General features: G+C 41.8%; 1 protein-coding gene across 1 annotated transcript in view; it reads left to right on the top strand.

The window, feature by feature from the left end:
• Positions 1-21998, top strand: part of LOC311115126 (plexin-D1-like) — a gene marked incomplete at its 3' end in the record, with an annotated part of 41827 nt that overhangs the window by 4143 nt on the left and 15686 nt on the right. The window contains exons 2-7 of the mRNA XM_084190332.1: positions 757-933; positions 4825-4956; positions 5643-5743; positions 20153-20282; positions 20998-21175; positions 21287-21395. Of these exons, the coding sequence (XP_084046458.1) occupies positions 757-933; positions 4825-4956; positions 5643-5743; positions 20153-20282; positions 20998-21175; positions 21287-21395 (827 nt within the window). The remainder of the gene's footprint in view (positions 1-756; positions 934-4824; positions 4957-5642; positions 5744-20152; positions 20283-20997; positions 21176-21286; positions 21396-21998) is intronic.

The following is a 21998-nucleotide window of genomic DNA, read 5'->3' as shown; positions in this document are numbered from 1 at the left end:
CTGCAATAGAAGTTGCTGCCGGCAGCTAGCCACCTGACTGACTGACATATCTAAGCGACTATTTACCAGTTGTGCACTCATTTTCTGAGAGTCAGTGTATGATTGTTTGGGGGATGTCTGGGAAAAGGGAAAGAGGATACCTAGTCAGTTGCAAAACTGAATTCATTCAGCCGAAAAGTGTCTTCCGCATTTAACCCAACACTTCTGAATAAGAGAGGTGCGGGAGGCTGCATTAATGGACATCCACGTCATCGGCGCGTAGACCTGACAGGAGACACGGGACGGTTTTACAATTGACTTTTGTCCGGCATCTTGCTAACACACTGTCAACAGCGCCGCTAGTTCCCTACTTGAGCCGACTCCGAGCTGGGGCAGTTCGTTTCACGTCTCAGACCCTCGGGTTAGACGTTTGAGAGACTGGTGAATGTGCTGATAAAAAGGCAAATCCTGTTGCAAATCCAGGGGACACAGGCAAACATAACGAACAAACCACCGTTCATGGTTCCACTTGTTCGCAAAAGGCAGGCGCGATTAGAACCAATGATAAATATATACACATGTATACTCAAGAATATAAGAATTTTGAACAACGCTGGGAGCAATATTTAGATGTTGACCCGTAATTGATTTTCTTGTGTCCAAAATATATATTTTTATCATAATTGCCTGCCTGTCTCGCTTCCTGTTTATTGAGATATTTTAAACTGACTCAAAGTTTGATCATTGGCTATTTGTCTCTTTATTTCCATCTGTCAGCTGCAACCGGAGCAGCTGGACTGTGGAGCGGCCCACCTGCAGCACCCACTGGCCCTACGAAGGCCCTTGAGGGCCACACCCCTGTTTGAGTCCCTGGGCCTCAGCTCTGTTGTCGTGGACAATGTACATGACCACACCGTGGTGTTTCTGGGCACCAGCACCGGACGACTGCGCAAGGTCAGAGGAACTGCTTTATTGACATCCATTTTTCTTTCAGGAATATTCACATTTCCAAAGTAGAGAGAGCAGTTTTAGTTGTTATCCTTTTTTCTTGTAAAGGAAGAAATATACAACTGCTAAGCCTACTACCTCACAGTCTAACTATGCTGCATAAATTTAAGAGCAAACTTAATGGGCCAGAGATATTCAGCCATTCTTTATTTCTGGAACTTAATTGAAATTATAAAAGAAGTAACAGAGAAGTGTCAGGTGTAAATTACGATAGATTGAACTGCAGGGAAAAGTGCATTTTGGAGGTAACAAATAAAGATGAGACATTGTTAACATGAGAAAATAACGTAGAAGTACTGTAGGTCTAAAAGGGTGCTGACATTCATTGTAAAGAATGGCAGATTTAAAATGCAAGGCACAGTAAAAATGAATGTTCTCATATGACAAAATGCTATGCAGGACAAGGCGAGAGCATCTGAGTAGAGTGAGGGAAAGTGTACAGAGTCAAGAGAATATTTGTTTTTATGTGGGTGACACACACACACACACACACAGACAGACAGACAGACATATACACACATGCTGTGAGAACACACACACAGCACATAATCATGGGGTATGGGGTATGCACACTGGGTAAACACCAAACCACTTTCACTCAGTGGCATAACGACACAGGCAGACAACCCAAAACACATCCAAAACCTAAATATGCAATCAGGCCAGACAATTTGGACACACACAAACAAACCACCTTAACCACTACCATACATCCGGCATAAACAAAAAAAAGTCCATTCATCTCGGCAAGCCAACAGAAAGCTCTTTTACAAGGCCTAAAACAAGACACCCTCCAGCAACATATTTCTAATGTTGTAAAAGGTACCAGTCTAATGCAACAAAAAAAATACATATGAAAGCAGATGCTTTGGACAGATGCCTCATGTCCCCCCCTATGACCACATCTGGACACATAAAAAAATTACTTAAAATAAAAACAGACTTTTTCATTCACTATGGCTGAGGTGGATTCATAGTTCATCACTTTATCTTTAACCTGAACCTTCACCTACCAGGGTTTCGGTTAGCCAGTAATAGCTGTTTTTCTGCCAATAAAAAAATTGAAAAGCTGATCAATAAAATTGGCCCCTGCCAATGGAAAAAATCCCATTGTGAAATAATGCTTTTTAGCTTATTCATTGATGGAAATACCAGTCGATGGAAATACATTTGACTGGTCATGCTTATCGGTCTATAGATTAATTTGTATAATTTAGTGGAATTAAATGAGCGGGTGTGTACAGTAGGCTAGGCTATATTCGTTATATAACTTATTTATCACGCCATACAGCATACAGATACAGAGCCTTTGAGCGGAAAATCTATCAGACAGCGCGCGAGCTGCTGCCACAGCATCTCAAACAGCAAATAGAAGGGAACGGAAGGCAGGCTTCATCAGCAGGGTTCATCAGCTCCTCAAACACCCCTTTGCAATGAGCTGGACGCAGTATGCATTTTGAAAACTTTTACTTAATTGTTTGAAACCTGAACATTTTACTACATATTATGAGGCATGTTCTAACTTGCTTCAAAGTAGCCTAGCCAATATCAGACCATATCCTTGTAGGCAATTATTTTAAATACATTTTCTTTCATTGTCTAGTAGCCAAAGGCACAATCCTAGTCATATTAGCAACCCATTCTAGTTGTTTCATATTAGATCTCCCCTCTTTCAGAATTTCTAACAGATATTTTCATCTCTGTCACATGAAACCGCTCCCAAGTGCGGTTTGCTTTTGACAGTGATGTTTCCCCTCTAATTGCATTATGGAAGGAACATTCGCACGTAGCCTACTGCCTTATGCGAATTGCTGCACTTATAATGTGAAGAAATAATAGTTTATCAACATTTTAAACTAAACGTTCTGATCTGTTGCATCAGACTCACTGCTTTTTAACTTTTTTAAATGTAGCCTTACTAGTTGTATGGATTTGGTATCTATCACCCACAACTGTCCCAGAGTCGGTTTGGAATAGGCTATTTCTTTCTCAACAAGCTGACCAATAGAATAGGTAAATTTTTCTACTATGTGGGATAGGCTAGTGATTTTGCTGTTTGTTACACGTCTTGTTGGCTAAGGAAAAGTAAATGTGGACATTTGTTCTAACATCTTTAAAGTGCACATCTTTGCATCCTTGACTTGCATGTTCTGTTAATGTGAATGACATAATCTAAATGTGATTTCTGTCATTCTGAGCACTGTGGGTGGATGCCCTAATCAGGTTCCACACCCAATGCATATGGGTCCGGTAAATTTCTCAAATGTCAGGTAAATTAAAATGCTGCCTGCGCCACACTTTCCTAAAGGAAACCCTGATGTGTGTGTGTGTGTGTCAATATGGAGCATGTTGTATGTGCCTGGGGCACACGTATCATGTCTGTGTGTTTTATGCTGTGTGTGGGTGCGTGCGTGTGCACATTTGTGTGTGTGTTTGTGTTTGCCCTGGGGGCCGCACTGTAACAGAGGGTAATGATGCTGTTAGTGTGTGTAATGTGATTCTGTCTGTGAGCTTGGCTCAGGCTGAGTAGTACAGAGCACATGGGAACAGTGGTAGAGATTGAGTTAGGCCTCTGCTACTGGGGGTAGAAGACCCTCAATGAAGTAATTACAGACATTTTCAACGAAGTCTCTCAGCACTGTCTCTCTATTTTACTCTCAGTCTCTCTATGTCTCTCTCTCTGTCTCTCTGTTTTCCTCTTTCTGTATCCGTCTCTGTCTCTCTCTTGCTCCCTCTCTCTTTCTCTGTCTCTCATTTATTTCCCTCTCACTCCACCTCCTCCCATCTCAGTTTGTCTTTCATTGTCCCTCTCCCTCTCTGTCTCTCAGTCCACTATCTCAACCATAAAAAGGGTCCTTTGATTATATTGTAAACAAACACACACACACACTATTCTCCCCCCCACCCCTCCCCCACCACACACACACACACACAGAGAGAGAGCTTGGAGCAGCTGAGTACTCCTGAGTTGAATAGAGTCTTTCATGTTGGGGTAGACAGACAGAGGAGAGGGAGAGAGAGGCAGTGACCTGCCAGTATACAGCAGGTGTTTTGTTGTTTGACCTAGCTGTGTCCAACCCATCTCCACCCCTCCATAGCTCCCTGCTATCTGCCCAGGTGTGTGCTATTGGGTGGCTCTATTGTGACCCTGTATGTTTGATCTTTATTGGCATGCCTGTGTGTGTGTGTGTGTGTGTGTGTGCGCGCACGTGCCTGTGTGCATATGTGTTTGTGTGTGTGTGTGTTCTTGTGTTGTGTTGTGTTGTGTTGTGTTTAGTCACTAGAAAAGCAGCCAAGTCTGTAACTGTCACCAGAACAGTCTCTGGCTGGTTTCCTCAGGATGGCAGGATGTCCATAGAGCTGAGACAGAAACCGCAACGATTCACAACAACAAGCTCTCTCACTGTCTGTGTGACAGGAAGTCACATCCGTAGCATTGATTTGTCTGTGGTCTATGGATCACTGTGTGTATATGGGAGTATGTATGTGCAAGATTCCAAAGACTTTATCATTTTTGTAAAGAATTTTGTGTACTCTTGTGTACATCTTACAGTAATCTTTTCGACTGTGCCTTTCCTCAAGAAGCGCTTTGTTAAAGGCCTTAATATCATTTTAGTATTTTCAAAGTATGGAGGGTGAGTTGTGCAGGAGTGGACTGAAGTGCATGCTTGCTAAATCACAGCCCAGTGAAACTGTGAGATGGCCTAGTTAATGAATCTTCTTACGAATGAAATCCATCAAATAAAAAACTTAAATCACTGGTAATCATGACCTAAATCGTTACTTAACTTGTTACGTGTCTTTGTGTGTACTAAGCACTCTGCCTGTCTCCCACAGCTGACCCTCCTGAAGAACCTGACTGTGGCCAATCAGTGGGCTCTGAAGCTCCCAGCCGGCGAATCAGTGCACCACATTATGACCTTTGACCCCATAGACAGGAACTACCTCTACCTTATGACTTCTCACCATGTAAGGCTGTGGGATCAATACTCTCATCCATCAACTAGACTCAGTTAGACTGATTCATGTTCTCCATGACAATGGCATTGGTTTAGTTTGTTTGACATTCATCATGCCTTTCGTTAATGCATTTTTCTGGTTTTGCCTAGTGAGTGGTCATATTTTTTAAATGAAAAACAGATATTATTTAGCAGTTATTACAAGTTTCTGAATAAGTTATATTAGATCCATGCACTTCACATCAGATAAATAAATGCACATATTTTTTTAGATAGATAACAACTTTCAAGAGGAGATTTCAGCAGTCTGCTTTCTGTTTTTGATTTGACAAACCAAATAATGCTAGATGAGCAACTATGCATAGCCTTGTCGGATGTTTTAGGAGGATGTGGTGGCACCTTGTCTCAAGATGTTGTACGTTCAACAATGCACAAAGGCATGCCTATTCAACATCAGAATATGTTAGACAAAGAGTGAGAGACACTTGGCATGTGTCTGAAAGCCAAGCAACATGTTTCGCGTAATAAACGTGATAAGACCATGTGTGGTCAGTGTGTATGACAGTGTGCAAATGTACACAACATACTAAAAGAGAAAAGGAAGTGTGTATAATATACTATATATAATATACTATATATAATATACTGTATTATGTACAGTTTGTTGAGTGTCTGTATGTGTGGTTCTGTCCATAGCTCCTGAGGGTAAAGGTAGCAGCATGTGGACAGTACAGAACCTGCAGTGATTGTCTGGGGGCCAGCGACGCTCACTGTGGCTGGTGCACACTGGAGAGCAGGTAAGAACTACGGCCACCCATGTAAACCAAACAACCGACCAACCAACCAATCAATCAATCCTCACTTTAGTGAGCTGCAGTCGTGTAGTAGTATAACATGTTATACTAGTGAAATAAGGAGTTTTAGGAGACTGAGAGAAGAGGGACTGTGAGAGAGCTGATTATTGATGTTGGAGAAGTGAGGAGTTTAATGAGGAGTGACTGTGTACTTTACTGTAAGATTACTGTAAAAAGTGGTGTTGGAGTACAGTGCCTTGCAAAAGTATCCATCCCCCATGGCGTTTTTTCGTATTTTGTTGCATTACAACCTGTAATTTAAATTGATTTTTATTTGGATTTCATGTAATGGACACACACAAAATAGTTCAAATTGGTGAAGTGAAATGAAAAAAATAACTTCTAAGAAATCAAAAAAATTTATAACGGAAAAGTGGTGCGCGCATATGTATTCACCCCCTTTGCTATGAAGCCCCTAAATAAGATCTGGTGCAACCAATTACCTTCAGAAGTCACATAATTAGTTAAATAAAGTCCAGCTATGTGCAATCTAAGTGTCACATGATCTGTCACATGATCTCAGTATATATACAACTGTTCTGAAAGGCTCCAGAGTCTGCAACATCACTAAGCAAGGGGCACTACCAAGCAAGCGGCACCATGAAGACCAAGGAGCTCTCCAAACAGGTCAGGGAAAAAGTTGTGGACAAGTACAGATCAGGATTGGGTTATAAAAAAAGATCTGAACATTTGAAAATTTGAACATCCCACCATCAAATCCATTATTAAAAAATTGAAAGAATATGGCACCACAACAATCCTGCCAAGAGAGGGCCGACCACCAAAATGCATGGACCAGGCAAGGAGGGCATTAATCAGAGGGGCAACAAAGAGACCAAAGATAACCCTGAAGGAGCTGCAAAGCTCCACAGTGGAGATTGGAGTATCTGTCCATAGGACCACTTTAAGCCATACACTCCACAGAGCTGGGCTTTACGGAAGAGTGGCCAGAAAAAAGCCATTGCTTAAAGAAAAAAATAAGCAAACACGTTTGGTGTTTGCCAAAAGGCATGTGCGAGACTCCCCAAACATATGGAAGAAGGTACTCTGGTCAGATGAGACTAAAATTTAGTTTTTTGGCCATCAAGGAAAACGCTATGTCTGGCGCAAATCCAACACCTCTCATCATCCTGAGAACACCATCCCAACAGTGAAGCATGGTGGTGGCAACATCATGCTGTGGGGATGATTTTCATCGGCAGGGACTGGGAAACTGGTCAGAATTGAAGGAATGATGGATGGCACTAAATACAGGGAAATTCTTGACGGAAACCTGTTTCAGTCTTCCAGAGATTTGAGACTGGGACGGAGGTTCACCTTCCAGCAGGACAATGACCCTAAGCATACTGCTAAAGCAACACTCGAGCGGTTTAAGGGGAAACATGTAAATGTCTTGGAATGGCCTAGTCAAAGCCCAGACCTCAATCCAATTGAGAATCTGTGGTATGACTTAAAGATTGCTGTACACCAGCGGAACACATCCAACTTGAAGGAGCTGGAGCAGTTTTGCCTTGAAGAATGGGCAAAAATCCCAGTGGCTAGATGTGCCAAGCTTATAGAGACATACCCCAAGAGACTTGCAGCTGTAATTGCTGCAAAAGGTGGCTCTACAAAGTATTTACTTTGGGGGGGGTGAATAGTTAGGCAAGCTCAAGTTTTCAGTTTTTTTGTCTTATTTCTTGTTTGTTTCACAAGAAAAAATATTTTGCATCTTCAGAGTGGTAGGTATGTTTTATAAATCAAATGATACAAACCCCCCCAAAATCCATTTTAATTCCAGGTTGTAAGGCAACAAAATAGGAAAAATGCCAAGGGGGGTGAATACTTTCGCAAGCCATTATAGATCATAGTAATTGCTGTGAAAGGAGTGAGAATATAGTATTAAGAATGTGGGTCTGTCAGTGATGTGGGTCTCTCTCTCTCTCTCTATCTGTCTCTCTCTATTATCTCTGTGTCTGAGGGCTGTGTTGGTTATGGCTGGGTGAAAAAAGCAGATCAACAGATGAGATGGGGGTTAGTGATGTGTTGGGCTGCGCTGGCTGACTGGGGCTCTGGCAGGGCTAACATGGCCAGGGGGCACCGAGGGGGAGAGAGAGGGAGGGAGACTGTTGTTTGAGGACTGAGGAGAGATTTATGTGACAGACTAACGCTGTCTGTCTATCTTTAATCTCTCTCTCACCTCTTTTTATTTTTTATATATATTTTTTAATTATATATATTTTAATTATATATATTTTTTTTTATTAACCATCCTCTTCGGAGGATGTAGAGGTCTGTAATTTTTATCATAGGTACACTTCAACTGTGAGAGACGGAATCTAAAACAAAAATCCAGAAAATCACATTGTATGATTTTTAAGTAATTAATTTGCATTTTATTGCATGACATATGTATTTGATCACCTACAAACCAGTAAGAATTCCGGCTCTCACAGACCTGTTAGTTTTTCTTTAAGAAGCCCTCCTGTTCTCCACTCATTACCTGTATTAACTGCACCTGTTTGAACTCGTTACCTGTATAAAAGACACCTGTCCACACACTCAATCAAACAGACTCCAACCTCTCCACAATGGCCAAAACCAGAGAGCTGTGTAAGGACATCAGGGATAAAATTGTAGACCTGCACAAGGCTGGGATGGGCTACAGGACAATAGGCAAGCAGCTTGGTGAGAAGGCAACAACTGTTGGCGCAATTATTAGAAAATGGAAGAAGTTCAAGATGACGGTCAATCACCCTCGGTCTGGGGCTCTATGCAAGATCTCATCTCGTGGGGCATCAATGATCATGAGGAAGGTGAGGGATCAGCCCAGAACTACATGGCAGGACCTGGTCAATGACCTGAAGAGAGCTGGGACCACAGTCTCAAAGAAAACCATTAGTAACACACTACGCCGTCATGGATTAAAATCCTGCAGCGCACGCAAGGTCCTCCTGCTCAAGCCAGCGCATGTCCAGGCCCCTCTGAAGTTTGCCAATGACCATCTGGATGATCCAGAGGAGGAATGGGAGAAGGTCATGTGGTCTGATGAGACAAAAATAGAGCTTTTTGGTCTAAACTCCACTCGCCGTGTTTGGAGGAAGAAGGATTAGTATACCCCAAGAACACCATCCCAACCGTGAAGCATGGAGGTGGAAACATCATTCTTTGGGGATGCTTTTCTGCAAAGGGGACAGGATGACTGCAGCGTATTGAGGGGAGGATGGATGGGGCCATGTATCGCAAGATCTTGGCCAACAACCTCCTTCCCTCAGTAAGAGCATTGAAGATGGGTCGTGGCTGGGTCTTCCAGCATGACAACGACCCAAAACACACAGCCAGGGCAACTAAGGAGTGGCTCCGTAAGAAGCATCTCAAGGTCCTGGAGTGGCCTAGCCAGTCTCCAGACCTGAACCCAATAGAAAATCTTTGGAGGGAGCTGAAAGTCCGTATTGTCCAGCGACAGCCCCGAAACCTAAAGGATCTGGAGAAGGTCTGTACGGAGGAGTGGGACAAAATCCCTGCTGCAGTGTGTGCAAACCTGGTCAAGACCTACAGGAAACATATGATCTCTGTAATTGCAAACAAAGGTTTCTGTACCAAATATTAAGTTCTGCTTTTCTGATGTATCAAATACTTATGTCATGCAATAAAATGCAAATTAATTACTTAAAATCATACAATGTGATTTTCTGGATTTTTGTTTTAGATTCCGTCTCTCACAGTTGAAGTGTACCTATGATAAAAATTACAGACCTCTACATGCTTTGTAAGTAGGAACACCTGCAAAATCGGCAGTGTATCAAATACTTGTTCTTCCCACTGTATATAGCATTCTGTTGGTGGCAAGAATTTTATATAATAATTTAAATTGAAAAACTCAAAGTATTGAATCAAGTGTTGTTTTTTGTACCAGTTCATAAACCATGTGCCATGGAATCGGTACATCGAAAATCTCTTCCCGTTTATTTTGCAACCTGTTTGGTGCAGCTGTCAACATTTTTGTCCTCAAATGAAACTGGTATATTTTTCTATTTATGCCAATTCCTTTCAGCCAATTTGTATCTTTAATATATGGCAGACAAACGAGTCGTCTGGAGTAGGCAGTGCCACTAGTAAGTAAGTAAACTGTGATAGGACCAAAGAGTTAATCAATGTGATTTTTCCATAAATAGACAATTATTTACCTCTCCATGGTTGCAGAATCTTCTCTATTTTTGCAAATTTTCTATTGAAATTGATTGTGGTAAATTAATTTGATTTTTGAGATATGAATACCAAGTATGTCTACTTCACCATCCGCCAATGTTATTGGTAAACTACAAGGTAGTGTAAACACTGTGTCTTTTAACGATCCAATACGTAATATGGTACACTTGTCATAATTGGGTTTTAGTCCAGAGAGGTTAGAAAAGTGATCAAGGTCTTCAATGAGACTGTGCAAGGATCCAGATTGTGGACTTAAGAAAAAACTTGAGTCATTGGCATACATTAACACTTTAGTTTTTATCCCCTGGATTTCTAACCCCTTGATGATCTTGTTGGATCTGATTTTAATAGCTAGCATTTCTATGGCCATAATAAATAGATATGGAGACAACGGACAGCCTTGTTATACTCCTCTTAAAAGCTCAATACTTTCTGAGAAGTAACCATTATTTACTGTTTTACACCTAGGGTTGCTGTTCATAACTTTAACCCATTGTATATGAGATTAACCGAAATTAAAGTAATCCAGGCATTTTTATATATATATATATATATATATATATATATATATATATATATATATATATATATATATATATATATATATATATATATTCTAGTCATACTTTATCAAACGCCTTTTCAAAATCTGCCATGAAGATCAGGCCTGGTATCTTTGATGTTTCATAATGTTCAATTGTTTCAAGTAATTGTCGTATATGATCTCCCAGTGTATCATCCATGTAAAAAAAAACTGTCTGATTAGGATGAAGAATATTTGGTAAAAACTTTTTTATTCTATGTGCTATGCATTTCGCAAGGATTTTCGCATCACAACATTCCGATTTATCCCTCTCTCTCCCTGTCAGTCATTCCTTTTTTATTTAGTAACTGTTAGTTACGCTTTTCTTTTTGTCTCATTTACTCTCATTCTCTCATCTCTCTCTGGCTCTAGTCATCCTTCTCTCTTTTTGGTTTCCCTTCTCCTCTCTTTGTCTCTTTGGGTTCTGTCTTCTTCCCTTGCTGTTCTGTCCTCTCTCTCTCTCTCTCTCTCTCTCTCTCTCTCTCTCTCTCTCTCTCTCTCTCTCTCTCTCTCTCTCTCTCTCTCTACAAAAGCGCGTTGATTGTGATGATAATGGTGGTGGGAGGGAGAGTGCACACTGGCTCCTTTGACAAGAAAATGTCAAAGTGTGTATCTGTGCACATGTCAGTGTGACTTTGTGCCTGTGTTTGTGTGTGTATGCATATGTGCGTGCCTGTGTCTCTTTGAGTCTGAGTGTGTGTGTGTGTGTGTGTGCGCTTTTCTGTGTGTCTCTTTGTATGTGTGATTGTCTTTGTCTGTGTTCGTGTGTGTGTCTGTGTGAGTGAGTGAGTGAGTAAGTGAGTGAGTGAGTGAGTGAATGAGTGAGTGACTGTGTGTGTGTGTGCGTGCGTGCGTTTGTGTGAGAGTCCTAGGTTTGTGTGTAGTGGTGTGTTTGGGCGGTCACTCTGGACTGCTGCTGGTGGTATGGCCCAGGGCCCAGGGCTGGAGGGCAGATGTACCCAGGAAGGGGGGCTGTTCATAGGGCATCAGGGGTCGGTGTCTGGGGGTGGATGGTCCTCTCCGTCACCTCTCTGATACACACACACTCAAACATAATGGGTGCTGGAGAATTATCTCATCACTGTAGAATCTGCTCCTGTGTGTGTGTGTGTCAGCACTCTGTCTATATGCCTTTGTATCATGTGGCTTTCTCTCTGTAAGTGTCTGTGTTTTACAGTAGGCATGTGTGTTATTCTGCCTGTGATTATGCGTTCTTTGTCTACTGTATGTCTCTGTGAGTGTGTGTGTGTTCAAATGTTTGTGTGTATGCATGTGTCTTAGTGTCTGTATCTGTACCTGGGTGTTGGGTTTTTGCTGTCTGTGATTGTGTATTTGTCTGTCTGTGTGTCTGTGTGTCTGTCTGTGGGTCTGTTTCTGTCTGTCTGTGGGTCTGTGTCTGTCTGTCTGTCTGTCTGTCTGTCTGTCTGTCTGTGTGTGTGGGTCTCTCTGTATACTGTATCTGTCTATGTGTGAGAGAGATCTATGTTTTAAGATGTTTAACATTCTTCTTATCAGAACTTATCTTCCTTTTCACCTGCCAGACACACAGACACTTGGTGAGGAATGAGCTTCTCTACTCAGCTCATATTTTGGCTGCTTTTGTTAACTCAGTTTAGCTTACATTTTTATTCAATCACTTTGGTGCAATTTTCACAAGAACAGTGCATTCTGAAATTATTCATAACCCTTGACTTATTCCACATTTCATTGTGTTACAGCATTAATTAAAAATTGATTCAATTGATTTTTCTCTCTCACCCTTCTACACACAATACCCCATTATGACAGTGACAACATGTTTTAAGACATTTTTCGAATTTATTGAAAATGAAACACAGAAATATCTCATTTCCATACACTATACAGTGAGGGAAAAAAGTATTTGATCCCCTGCTGATTTTGTACGTTTGCCCACTGACAAAGACATGATCAGTCTATCATTTTAATGGTAGGCTTATTTGAACAGTGAGAGACAGAATAGCAACAAAAAAATTCAGAAAAACGCATGTCAAAAATTTTATAAATTGATTTGCATTTTAATGAGGGATATAAGTATTTGACCCCTCTGCAAAACATGACTTAGAACTTGGTGGCAAACACTTTTTGGCAATCACAGAGGTCAGACGTTTCTTGTAGTTGGCCACCAGGTTTGCACACATCTCAGGAGGGATTTTGTTCCACTCCTCTTTGCAGATCTTCTCCAAGTCATTAAGGTTTCGAGCCTGACGTTTGGCAACTCGAACCTTCAGCTCCCTCCACAGATTTTCTATGGGATTAAGGTCTGGAGACTGGCTAGGCCACTCCTGGACCTTAATGTGCCTCTTCTTGAGTCACTCCTTTGTTGCCTTGGCTGTGTATTTTGGGCCATTGTCATGCTGGAATACCCATCCACAACCTATTTTCAATGTCCTGGCTGAGGGAAGGAGGTTCTCACCCAAGATTTGACGGTACATGGCGCCGTCCATCGTCCCTTTGATGCGGTGAAGTTGTCCTGTTCCCTTAGCAGAAAAACACCCCCAAAGCATAATGTTTCCACCTCCATGTTTGACGGTGGGGATGGTGTTCTTGGGGTCATGGGCAGCATTCCTCCTCCTCCAAACACGGCGAGTTGAGTTGATGCCAAAGAGCTCGATTTTGGTCTCATCTGACCACAACACTTTCACCCAGTTCTCCTCTGAATCATTCAGAAGTTCATTGGCAAACTTCAGACGGGCCTGTATATGTGCTTTCTTGAGCAGGGGGAACTCCGGGCGCTGCAGGATTTCAGTCCTTCACGGCATAGTGTGTTACCAATTGTTTTCTTGGTGACTATGGTTCCAGCTGCCTTGAGATCATTGACAAGATCCTCCCGTGTAGTTCTGGGCTGATTCCTCACCGTTCTCATGATCATTGCAACTCCACGAGGTGAGATTTTGCATGGAGCCCCAGGCCGAGGGAGATTGACAGTTCTTTTGTGTTTCTTCCATTTGCGAATAATCGCACCAACTGTTGTCACCTTCTCACCAAGCTGCTTGGCGATGGTCTTGTAGCCCATTCCAGCCTTGTGTAGGTCTACAATCTTGTCCCTGACATCCTTGGAGAGCTCTTTGGTCTTGGCCATGGTGGAGAGTTTGGAATCTAATTGACTGATTGCTTCTGTGGACAGGTGTCTTTTATACAGGTAACAATATGAGATTAGGAGCACTCCCTTTAAGAGTGTGCTCCTAATCTCAGCTCGTTACCTGTATAAAAGACACCTGGGAGCCAGAAATCTTTCTGATTGAGAGGGGGTCAAATATTTATTTCCCTCATTAAAATGCAAATCAATTTATAACATTTTTGACATGCGTTTTTCTGGATTTTTTTGTTGCTATTCTGTCTCTCACTGTTCAAATAAACCTACCATTAAAATTATAGACTGATCATTTCTTTGTCAGTGGGCAAATGTACAAAATCAGCAGGGGATCAAATACTTTTTTCCCTCAATGTATATACAAAAGTATGTGGACAACCTTCAAATTAGTGGAGCAAAAACGGCTCAGCCGCGAAGTGGTAGGCCACACAAGCTCACAGAACGGGAACGACGAGTGCTGAAGTGCGGAAAAATCGTCTGTCCTCGGTTGCAACACTCACTACCAAGTTCCAGACTGCCTCTGGAAGCAACGTCAGCACAATAACTATTCGTCGGGAGCTTCATGATATTGGTTTATATGGCCGAGCAGCCGCACACAAGCCTAAGATCACCATGCGCAATGCCAAGCATCGGCTGGCGTGGTGTAAAACTCGCCGCCATTGGACTCTGGAGCAGTGGAAGCGCGTTCTGTGGAATTATGGATCACGCTTCACCATCTGGCAGTCCAATGGACGAATCTGGGTTTGGCGGATGCCAGGAGAACGCTACCTGCCCGAATGCATAGTGCCAACTGTAAAGTTTGGTGGAGGAGGAATAATGGTCTGGGGCTGTTTTTCATGGTTTGGGCTAGGCCCCTTAGTTCAGCGTGAAGGGAAATCTTAACGCTACAGCATACAATGACATTCTAGACTAGACTAGATTCTGGACCTTTCCTGTTTCAGCATGACAATGCCCCCATGCACAAAGCGAGGTCCATACAGAAATGGTTTGTCGAGATCGGTATGGAAGAACTTGACCAGCCTGCACAGAACCCTGACCTCAATCCCATCAAACACCTTTGGGATGAATTGGAATGCAGACAGCGAGCCAGACCTCACTAAAGCTCTTGTGGCTGAACGGAAGGAAGTACCCGCAACAATGTTCCAACATCTAGTAGACAACCTTTTCAGAAGAGTGGAGGCTGTTATAGCAGCAAAGGAGCGACCAACTCCATATTAATGCCCATGATTTTGGAATTAGATGTTCGTCGAGCAGGTGTTCACATACTTTTGGTCATGTAGTGTAAGTAGGCCTATTCACACCCCTGAGTCAATACATGTTAGAATCACCTTTGGCAGCGATTACAGCTGTGAGTCTTTCTGGGTAAGTCTTTAAGAGCTTTGCACACCTGGACTGTACAATATTTGCCCATTATTCTTTTAACAATTCTTCAAGATCTGTGAAATTGGTTGTTGATCATTGCTAGACAACCATTTTCAAGTCTTGCCATAGATTTTCAAGCAGATTTAAGTCAAAACTGTAACTCCGCCACTCAGGAACATTCACTGTCTTCTTGGTAAGCAACTCCAGTGTAGATTTGGCCTTGTGTTTTAGGTTATTATCCTGCTGAAAGGTGAATTCATCTCCCAGTGTCTGGTGGAAAGCATACTGAACTAGGTTTTCCTCTAGGACTTTGCCTATGCTTAGCTGTGCTTTTTTATCCTGAAAAACTTCTCAGTCCTTAACGATTACAATCATACCCATAACATGATGCAGCCACCACTATGCTTGAATATGAGGTACTCAGTAATGTGTTGTATTGGATTTGCCCCAAACATAACACTTTGTATTCAGGACAAATAATGAATTGCTTTGCCACATTTTTGCAGTATTACCTTAGTGCCTTGTTGCAAACAGGATGCATGTTTCGTAATATTATTTATTGTACATGCTTCCTTCTTGTCACTCTGTCAATTAGGTTAGTAATTGTGGAGTAACTACAATGTTGTTGATCCATCCTCAGTTTTCTCCTATCACAGCCATTAAACTCTGTAACTGTGTTCAAGTCACCATTGGCTTCATGGTGAAATCCCTGAGCGGTTTCCTTCCTCTCCGGCATCTGAGATAGGAAGGACACCTGTATCTTTGTAGTGACTGGGTGTATTGATACACCATCCAAAGTGTAATTAATAACTTCACCATGCTCAAAGGGATATTAATGTCTGTTTTTTTATTTTGACCAATCTACCAATAGGTGCCCATTTTGTATTAATTTGTAAACATTAAAAAATATATAATTCCTCTTTGACCTTAATGGGTATTGTGTGTAGGCCAGTGAAAAGAAAATCTAAATGTAATCGATTTTAAATTCAGGCTGTAACACCAGAAAATGTGGAAAAAGGCTTTCTGAAGGCACTGTATTTGGTACATTTTCACAACTCTAAGCACAAAAATCTAAACAGATAATCAGAATGGCTCATGTTTCAAAACTCTAAGCACATTTTCAATTGACCGAGTACAACAAACAAATTCACAAAGTCACATGTTCACTACACCAAATCACTCTTTCAATTTGGATACATATTCAATCTAAGTATGTGCTTTTCAAAATGCACTATTCACTTTACATTTTACATGATTCTCTTGTCATTTGTTAACAATGCAATTAACTATCACTTAATCTTCTCAGAACGGATAACTACAAAACATTAGGAACACCTGCTCTTTCCATGACATATTGAATTGAATTGAATTTATTTTGGGTAACAGACATATACAACAAAATGTACAATGTGGACCCAGAGGATATCACTTGAAGGTATTAATTAAAACGCTTCTTTCCAAAGTGTTCCTCGATGGCAAAAACAATAACATATATAATGATTAAAAGTCAAGACAAAATTACAAACAACCATAAATCCATTCATTTATATTGACATCCAAAAAATTGCACTATTCACTGCACTTTTCCCTAACCTTAAAAATCAACCATATTAATTTCACATAAAAACAATATATTCATTGCACATCATACCTATCATTCAAATAAATACAAAGCAGGTGCAACTCAATATTAGGAAGGTGTATTTCTAGATGAAACGCTGATTAAGTTTGACTGTATGATTTTGTGTGATGTACTTAGTCTATTGAAAATATGCTTAGAGTTTTGAAAACAACTGCCTTTTTGATCTGTTTTGAGTTTTGTACTAAGAATTGTGAAATTTTACCACATACTTGTGAAATTGCACCAAAGCGATAAAAAACTGTAAGGAGCTGTGTGTTTCCATTTAAAACCTGCCTGCTTTAGCAAAGTAGTTGACAGGTGATGACAGGCTGCTGATGTGGGTGGGTGTGTGTGTTTGCGTGCATGCGTGTGTGTGTGTGTTTGAGAGAGGGAGTTGTTTATGTATTTACTTATGTACATCATGATCACTGTGAGTGTGGTAGAGATGACAGATAGGGTGTGAATGGATTTTTTGAAACAATTTCAAAACAGTGAGATATGCCAAACTTTTCCTGAGCAGCACCAGGCGTTAACGTTTAGGGCTCTATTTTCGGCTGGCATTAAGGCAGCGTTAGTGTCAAACGCATGTTCGTTTGCAATTTTGTCCTGTAAAACTGGCGCACTGGCATTTTCCAACCCTAATGCCAGGTTTGGCAATTCACCTGTGTTATATCAGCTTACTTGCACTCAGATGGGCGGGGTGGAAATATTTGAGGTGTGGCCTTAAAAACATGATCCAAAGTGCTAATTTCAGGCAGTACTGATAGGGATATTTAAGAACAACCAAAAGCTGGTTTTAGCGGTAATGTAGTTGGTTATGGCATGAATTTTGACAGCGAAAATGCAGTCTATCCAGCTGTGATGCCCACTGCCCATACTGTATGCGCATGGAACAAAAGTAGGCCAATGTGCTTCTGGTGCCTGTATACTTCGTATTTAGAAACGTTTCGTTGTATGTTATTAAAAACCAAGCATAGCCTCCCATCCTCTCAATTAAGGCTTTTTTTTGTGTCTGCCCAATGACTGTCGATAAAGGGTTTGGCTCCTGAGACCGCTTGGAAATACATCTTAATCACCAAAGCTTTATTAAAATATCACGTTTGAGAGGAGTAAAACAGTGAGCTGACATTCCCTTTTTATCTATGCATTGTAGGCAGGCCCACATTATTTTAGCCATGAAGGTCCCGTTTTGGATGTGCGTAAAACCCACTCCATGATGTAGGCTACGTGTCCATGCCCATCATGAAATGAGAGATGAGTACCTCGGTGAATGCCGTTGAACCTCGTATTTAGAAGTCATCTGTACCCTGTAAAAAATTGCTTAATTTCCATTTTGTATGTTCAAAACCCAAGCCCTCCCTTAAGCCTACTATAACGAAGACTGGTTCAACAGCAATGTGTGTCTTTTTTATCCTGGCCATTTTATGATGTCATTACATTTTACATTTATTTATTGTTGTTTAAAAAAAAACTGCTTGTTTTTCATTACATTTTATTACAACCAAACTTATTAGAATGATTCACCTTCCTGGTTTTATGGTGACAACGTCCGTGGCGCGCTTGCAATGGAACTTCTGGAGATGTGTGAATGCCATCTGATCTGTAAGATGGTTCCGATGACCTTCATAAAACATAGGACTATTTGGTAGCAGTATAACGGTGATTGGCCATTCTCCCTTTCTATTTATATTGGATCTTTGTCCAGCTACTGTGAAAAGTTTAGATGTGTTTAAAACCCTCCATAGTCTGCATTATTTTAATATTATATGCCCATGGGAAGAAATGATGGTGCCTGTAAGTGTGACTATTGAAAACAAGTTGCTGTTTTGTTTAGAATTTGTTTAGAATTATTCATTCTCTTTTTAGGCCTTATCCATCATTCATTTAATACTGCTTGTTGACAACGTTTGGCATGTCCTTGCTCAGCCGTAATGCAATTTACAGTAGGCCTAGCCCCTATGTCAGTGTGAATGCTATTGAAGCCATGCAATTACTTAGAACAAGGTGGACTGCAAACGGGTTCAAGTTAACGTATTTATCAAATATAGATCTACATTTAGTTATTTATTTTATGTAAGCCATTTAACAAACTATAACGAACTAACATTGGAATTGGAGTTGATTCCAAGGCAGTACATAAAAGACAGTAAATACACAACTTGAATCAAGCACAGATTTCGCCATGGAGCACGTTCTGATTGGCCAGTGAGGGGCCAAGCGTTGACACACCCACAACTTGTTCCAGAGAGGCTGTTAAGTTTGTCGAAACTGCTTGTGTTATATGACTTTGAGGTTGTTGCGTGTGTGTGTTTGTGTGCGTGTAGGGTATTTCTGTGGGATTGCAGAGCCATTCTATTCTTAGAAGAGCAGCTGACCTCATGGTCCTTCCTGGTCCCTTACCGCCAGTAGGACAACAATCAGGACATTCACTCACACACACAGAGGCACATTTAAAAGCATACACACAGCCGCTCGCTCGCTCACTCACACCTATTTTAGAACAGACTTGTTAAAGTGTCAAAGGAAAGTATGGGTGCCAAAGTCATTACATGGTGATTATAACTTCTAACTGCTGTTCTACTGCTTGTGGCTGCTCCAGTCTAGTTTATCTATAGTTTAAGGTCGTTGTGTCCTTGCTCTATAATGCACTGCAGGAGTACTAGCTGTGCTCTGTGCTTAGGGACTGGTGAAGTTTATTAGTGAAACAGTAGTCAATATATGAGCTCACCCTGCTTGATAAGCTCCCACTTTCTCACAGTCTGTCCCTCATACATATGCACAGATGTACACAGAAGCACTCACACACAAACACACACACACACACACATGAATGACTTGGCCTGGTAGCTCCTTAATTGAATTAACTGGCCTCTGATCTCGATGCCGGGGGGTTTAGGTTGTGATGGGAACATGTTTGACACCAAGTCAAACAGTGTGTTGTGTGTGTTGACCTGACTGACTGACTGACTGACAGCCCAGACCTCTCATGTGACACAATGAGATGATGAGTCTGATACGCAACTCTGTGGGAAACCGACCAGCCCACGAAATGCTACATTGAGATTTAATGAAGACAGAAATCATAATATGTCCGCTTTCTGCAATGAGAGGAGAGCAGATGTGTGGAAACACTGAGTAAACAGAGTTTGCAATGTGGAGCTCTGTTGCTACTAGGTCCATAGAGGAAGCTGGGAGCTCATTTAAGAAGCACTGCTAGACAGTAGTTTGGCTATGAAAAACTTTCATTATGAGTTATCCCACTAGGCACACACTGGTTAAATCAATGCTGTTTCCATATAATTTCAATGAAATTACGTTGAACCAACGTGGAATAGACGTTGAATTGAGATCTGTGCCCAGTGGGATCTCACTATGAGATATCTTCCCATAGAGTAAGATTATGAACATAAATTACTAGAAAAGTTGGCTCCAATTTAAACGTATTTACCCATGTACTCAATGTATTTCTATGTGCCCATTGTGCAGGTGTTCCATCCAGAGGGAGTGTTCCTGGGGGCCTCTGGCGCGCTCCTGGATCGGGATGGGCGAAGGTCCCCAGCAGTGCCCCTCCATGACTCTCACCCCCCCAGAGATCAGCCTGTCCGCTGACATCAAGGTACCATACATTACATCATAACTGTTTTTATGTGTCATCAGGTGTATGTAAGTTCAAACATATTGTTAAGTGAATCATGTGAAGTGCCAAGTCATTATTTAAAGTATTGAGTTGTTACGTTCATAATATTTCTCAAGTGTATGTACAGTCGGTACATTATGAGGATCAGACACAGCATTGTGTTAGGTATGTAGGTCAGGTTGGCTGAGATAGGTCCAGCAGCTGTCCAATCCCAAGTCATCACTCAGGACCACAGGAAGCTGGGCCCACTGCCGTCTCCCCAAACAGGAAGCAGCAAGCAGGAAAGAGGAAGTCAGCGCCACAGCCAGGAAGGATCAATTCCAAAGACAATAGAGTGGAGTTCAGTGTAGCATGTTACCATATATCACTGGCCTCTCCAACTACTGTCTCTACAGCTATGTCATCTTCCTCTCTGTCTGTCGCTCTGACTATTCACACCCCCCACGTCTCCCCCTCTTCCTCCCCCTCTGTTTTTCTCCCACATATTGAAATGAGTTCAGTGAGATTGACAGACAATGAAGTGTGATGTTCCTCAGTGTTGTGATCCCAGTATAGATCTCTCATGTCTCTCGTCACGCAACAGTATGTTTAGATGCAAGTTTACTATTGCCATCTGTCTTTTGGAGACATAAAGATTTCTCTCTCCCTCTCTTTCCTTGCCTCCAACCCCCTCACCCCTCCTTCTCTCCACCAGGATGTGGGGATTCTGATAAACGGCAGTGTCCCTGATCTGGTTGGTTCGCGGGTGGAATGTGACTATGGATTGGGCGTTGCCACGGCAGCCACGGTGCACCTGGACTACGGCCCAGCCCAGATTCAGACCTGCCCCCTACTGCCTCGGGAGAGGTACCCCAACATCCCCCCTGGCAGAGGTAAGGGTTACATATACTACTGGTAGACCAATAGTTGGATTTCATCCTGTGACATCACTGCTGATCTTGACATATGCTGAGACATTTCCATATTATATGTTGTTGTGCCAGATCACCTGATGGTTCCCGTGGCGATAAAGGTGAACGGCACGTCCGTGGTTTCCGGGAGCTTCGTCATCTATGATTGCGAGAGGACAGGAGTGATACACCCCAAGACTGCGTGAGTGTTTTTAAGTCTATGAGTCATCTAGGGTTTCTTTTACACTTGGTTAACCAACTTATACTGTAGTTTTAACCACTAACACTATTACAAGACCTTCCTAAGTTAAACCCAGTTACAAGACACAAACACGCTGACACACACACTTCCACACTTCCAATCAGCACTGTCTCTGTTTACCCCGGATCCACCAAGATAAATCAGCCTCAAATTAAGCCGAAATAGCAGGATCATAACTGTGAAATTTGAGGCACGCAATCAGCCCTGTCCCTGAGCAGAGTTCTCTGCCAAGTCCCTCGCATCACTCAAATGTCGGCCAAATGTCATCTATAGTCTCACTGGCATTCTCTCACAGCACATGGAGCTCCAAGCAGAAAGGGCTGCAGACAGAGGTGTAATGCACCCCAAAAATGTGAGGGGGCACAAAGTCCATGAGGATTGAACAATTTTGCGTTTTTCAAACAACTGAAACCACCTTTCCTGCTATCTAGAGCCCTAATCATTATGATTCATTCTATGTCAAAATTATATATATTTTTCTGCATATCTAAGCATACCTCTTGAGCTGTCTGTATCCTCCTGACTGGTGGTTCTTTTTTAAAG

Source organism: Coregonus lavaretus (genome assembly GCF_964263955.1).
Source record: "Coregonus lavaretus genome assembly, contig: HAP1_SCAFFOLD_2194, whole genome shotgun sequence".
Taxonomy (NCBI): Eukaryota; Metazoa; Chordata; class Actinopteri; order Salmoniformes; family Salmonidae; genus Coregonus; species Coregonus lavaretus.
The sequence above is the reverse complement of the archived record's forward strand: the minus strand, read 5'-3'. Positions and strand labels throughout refer to the sequence as shown.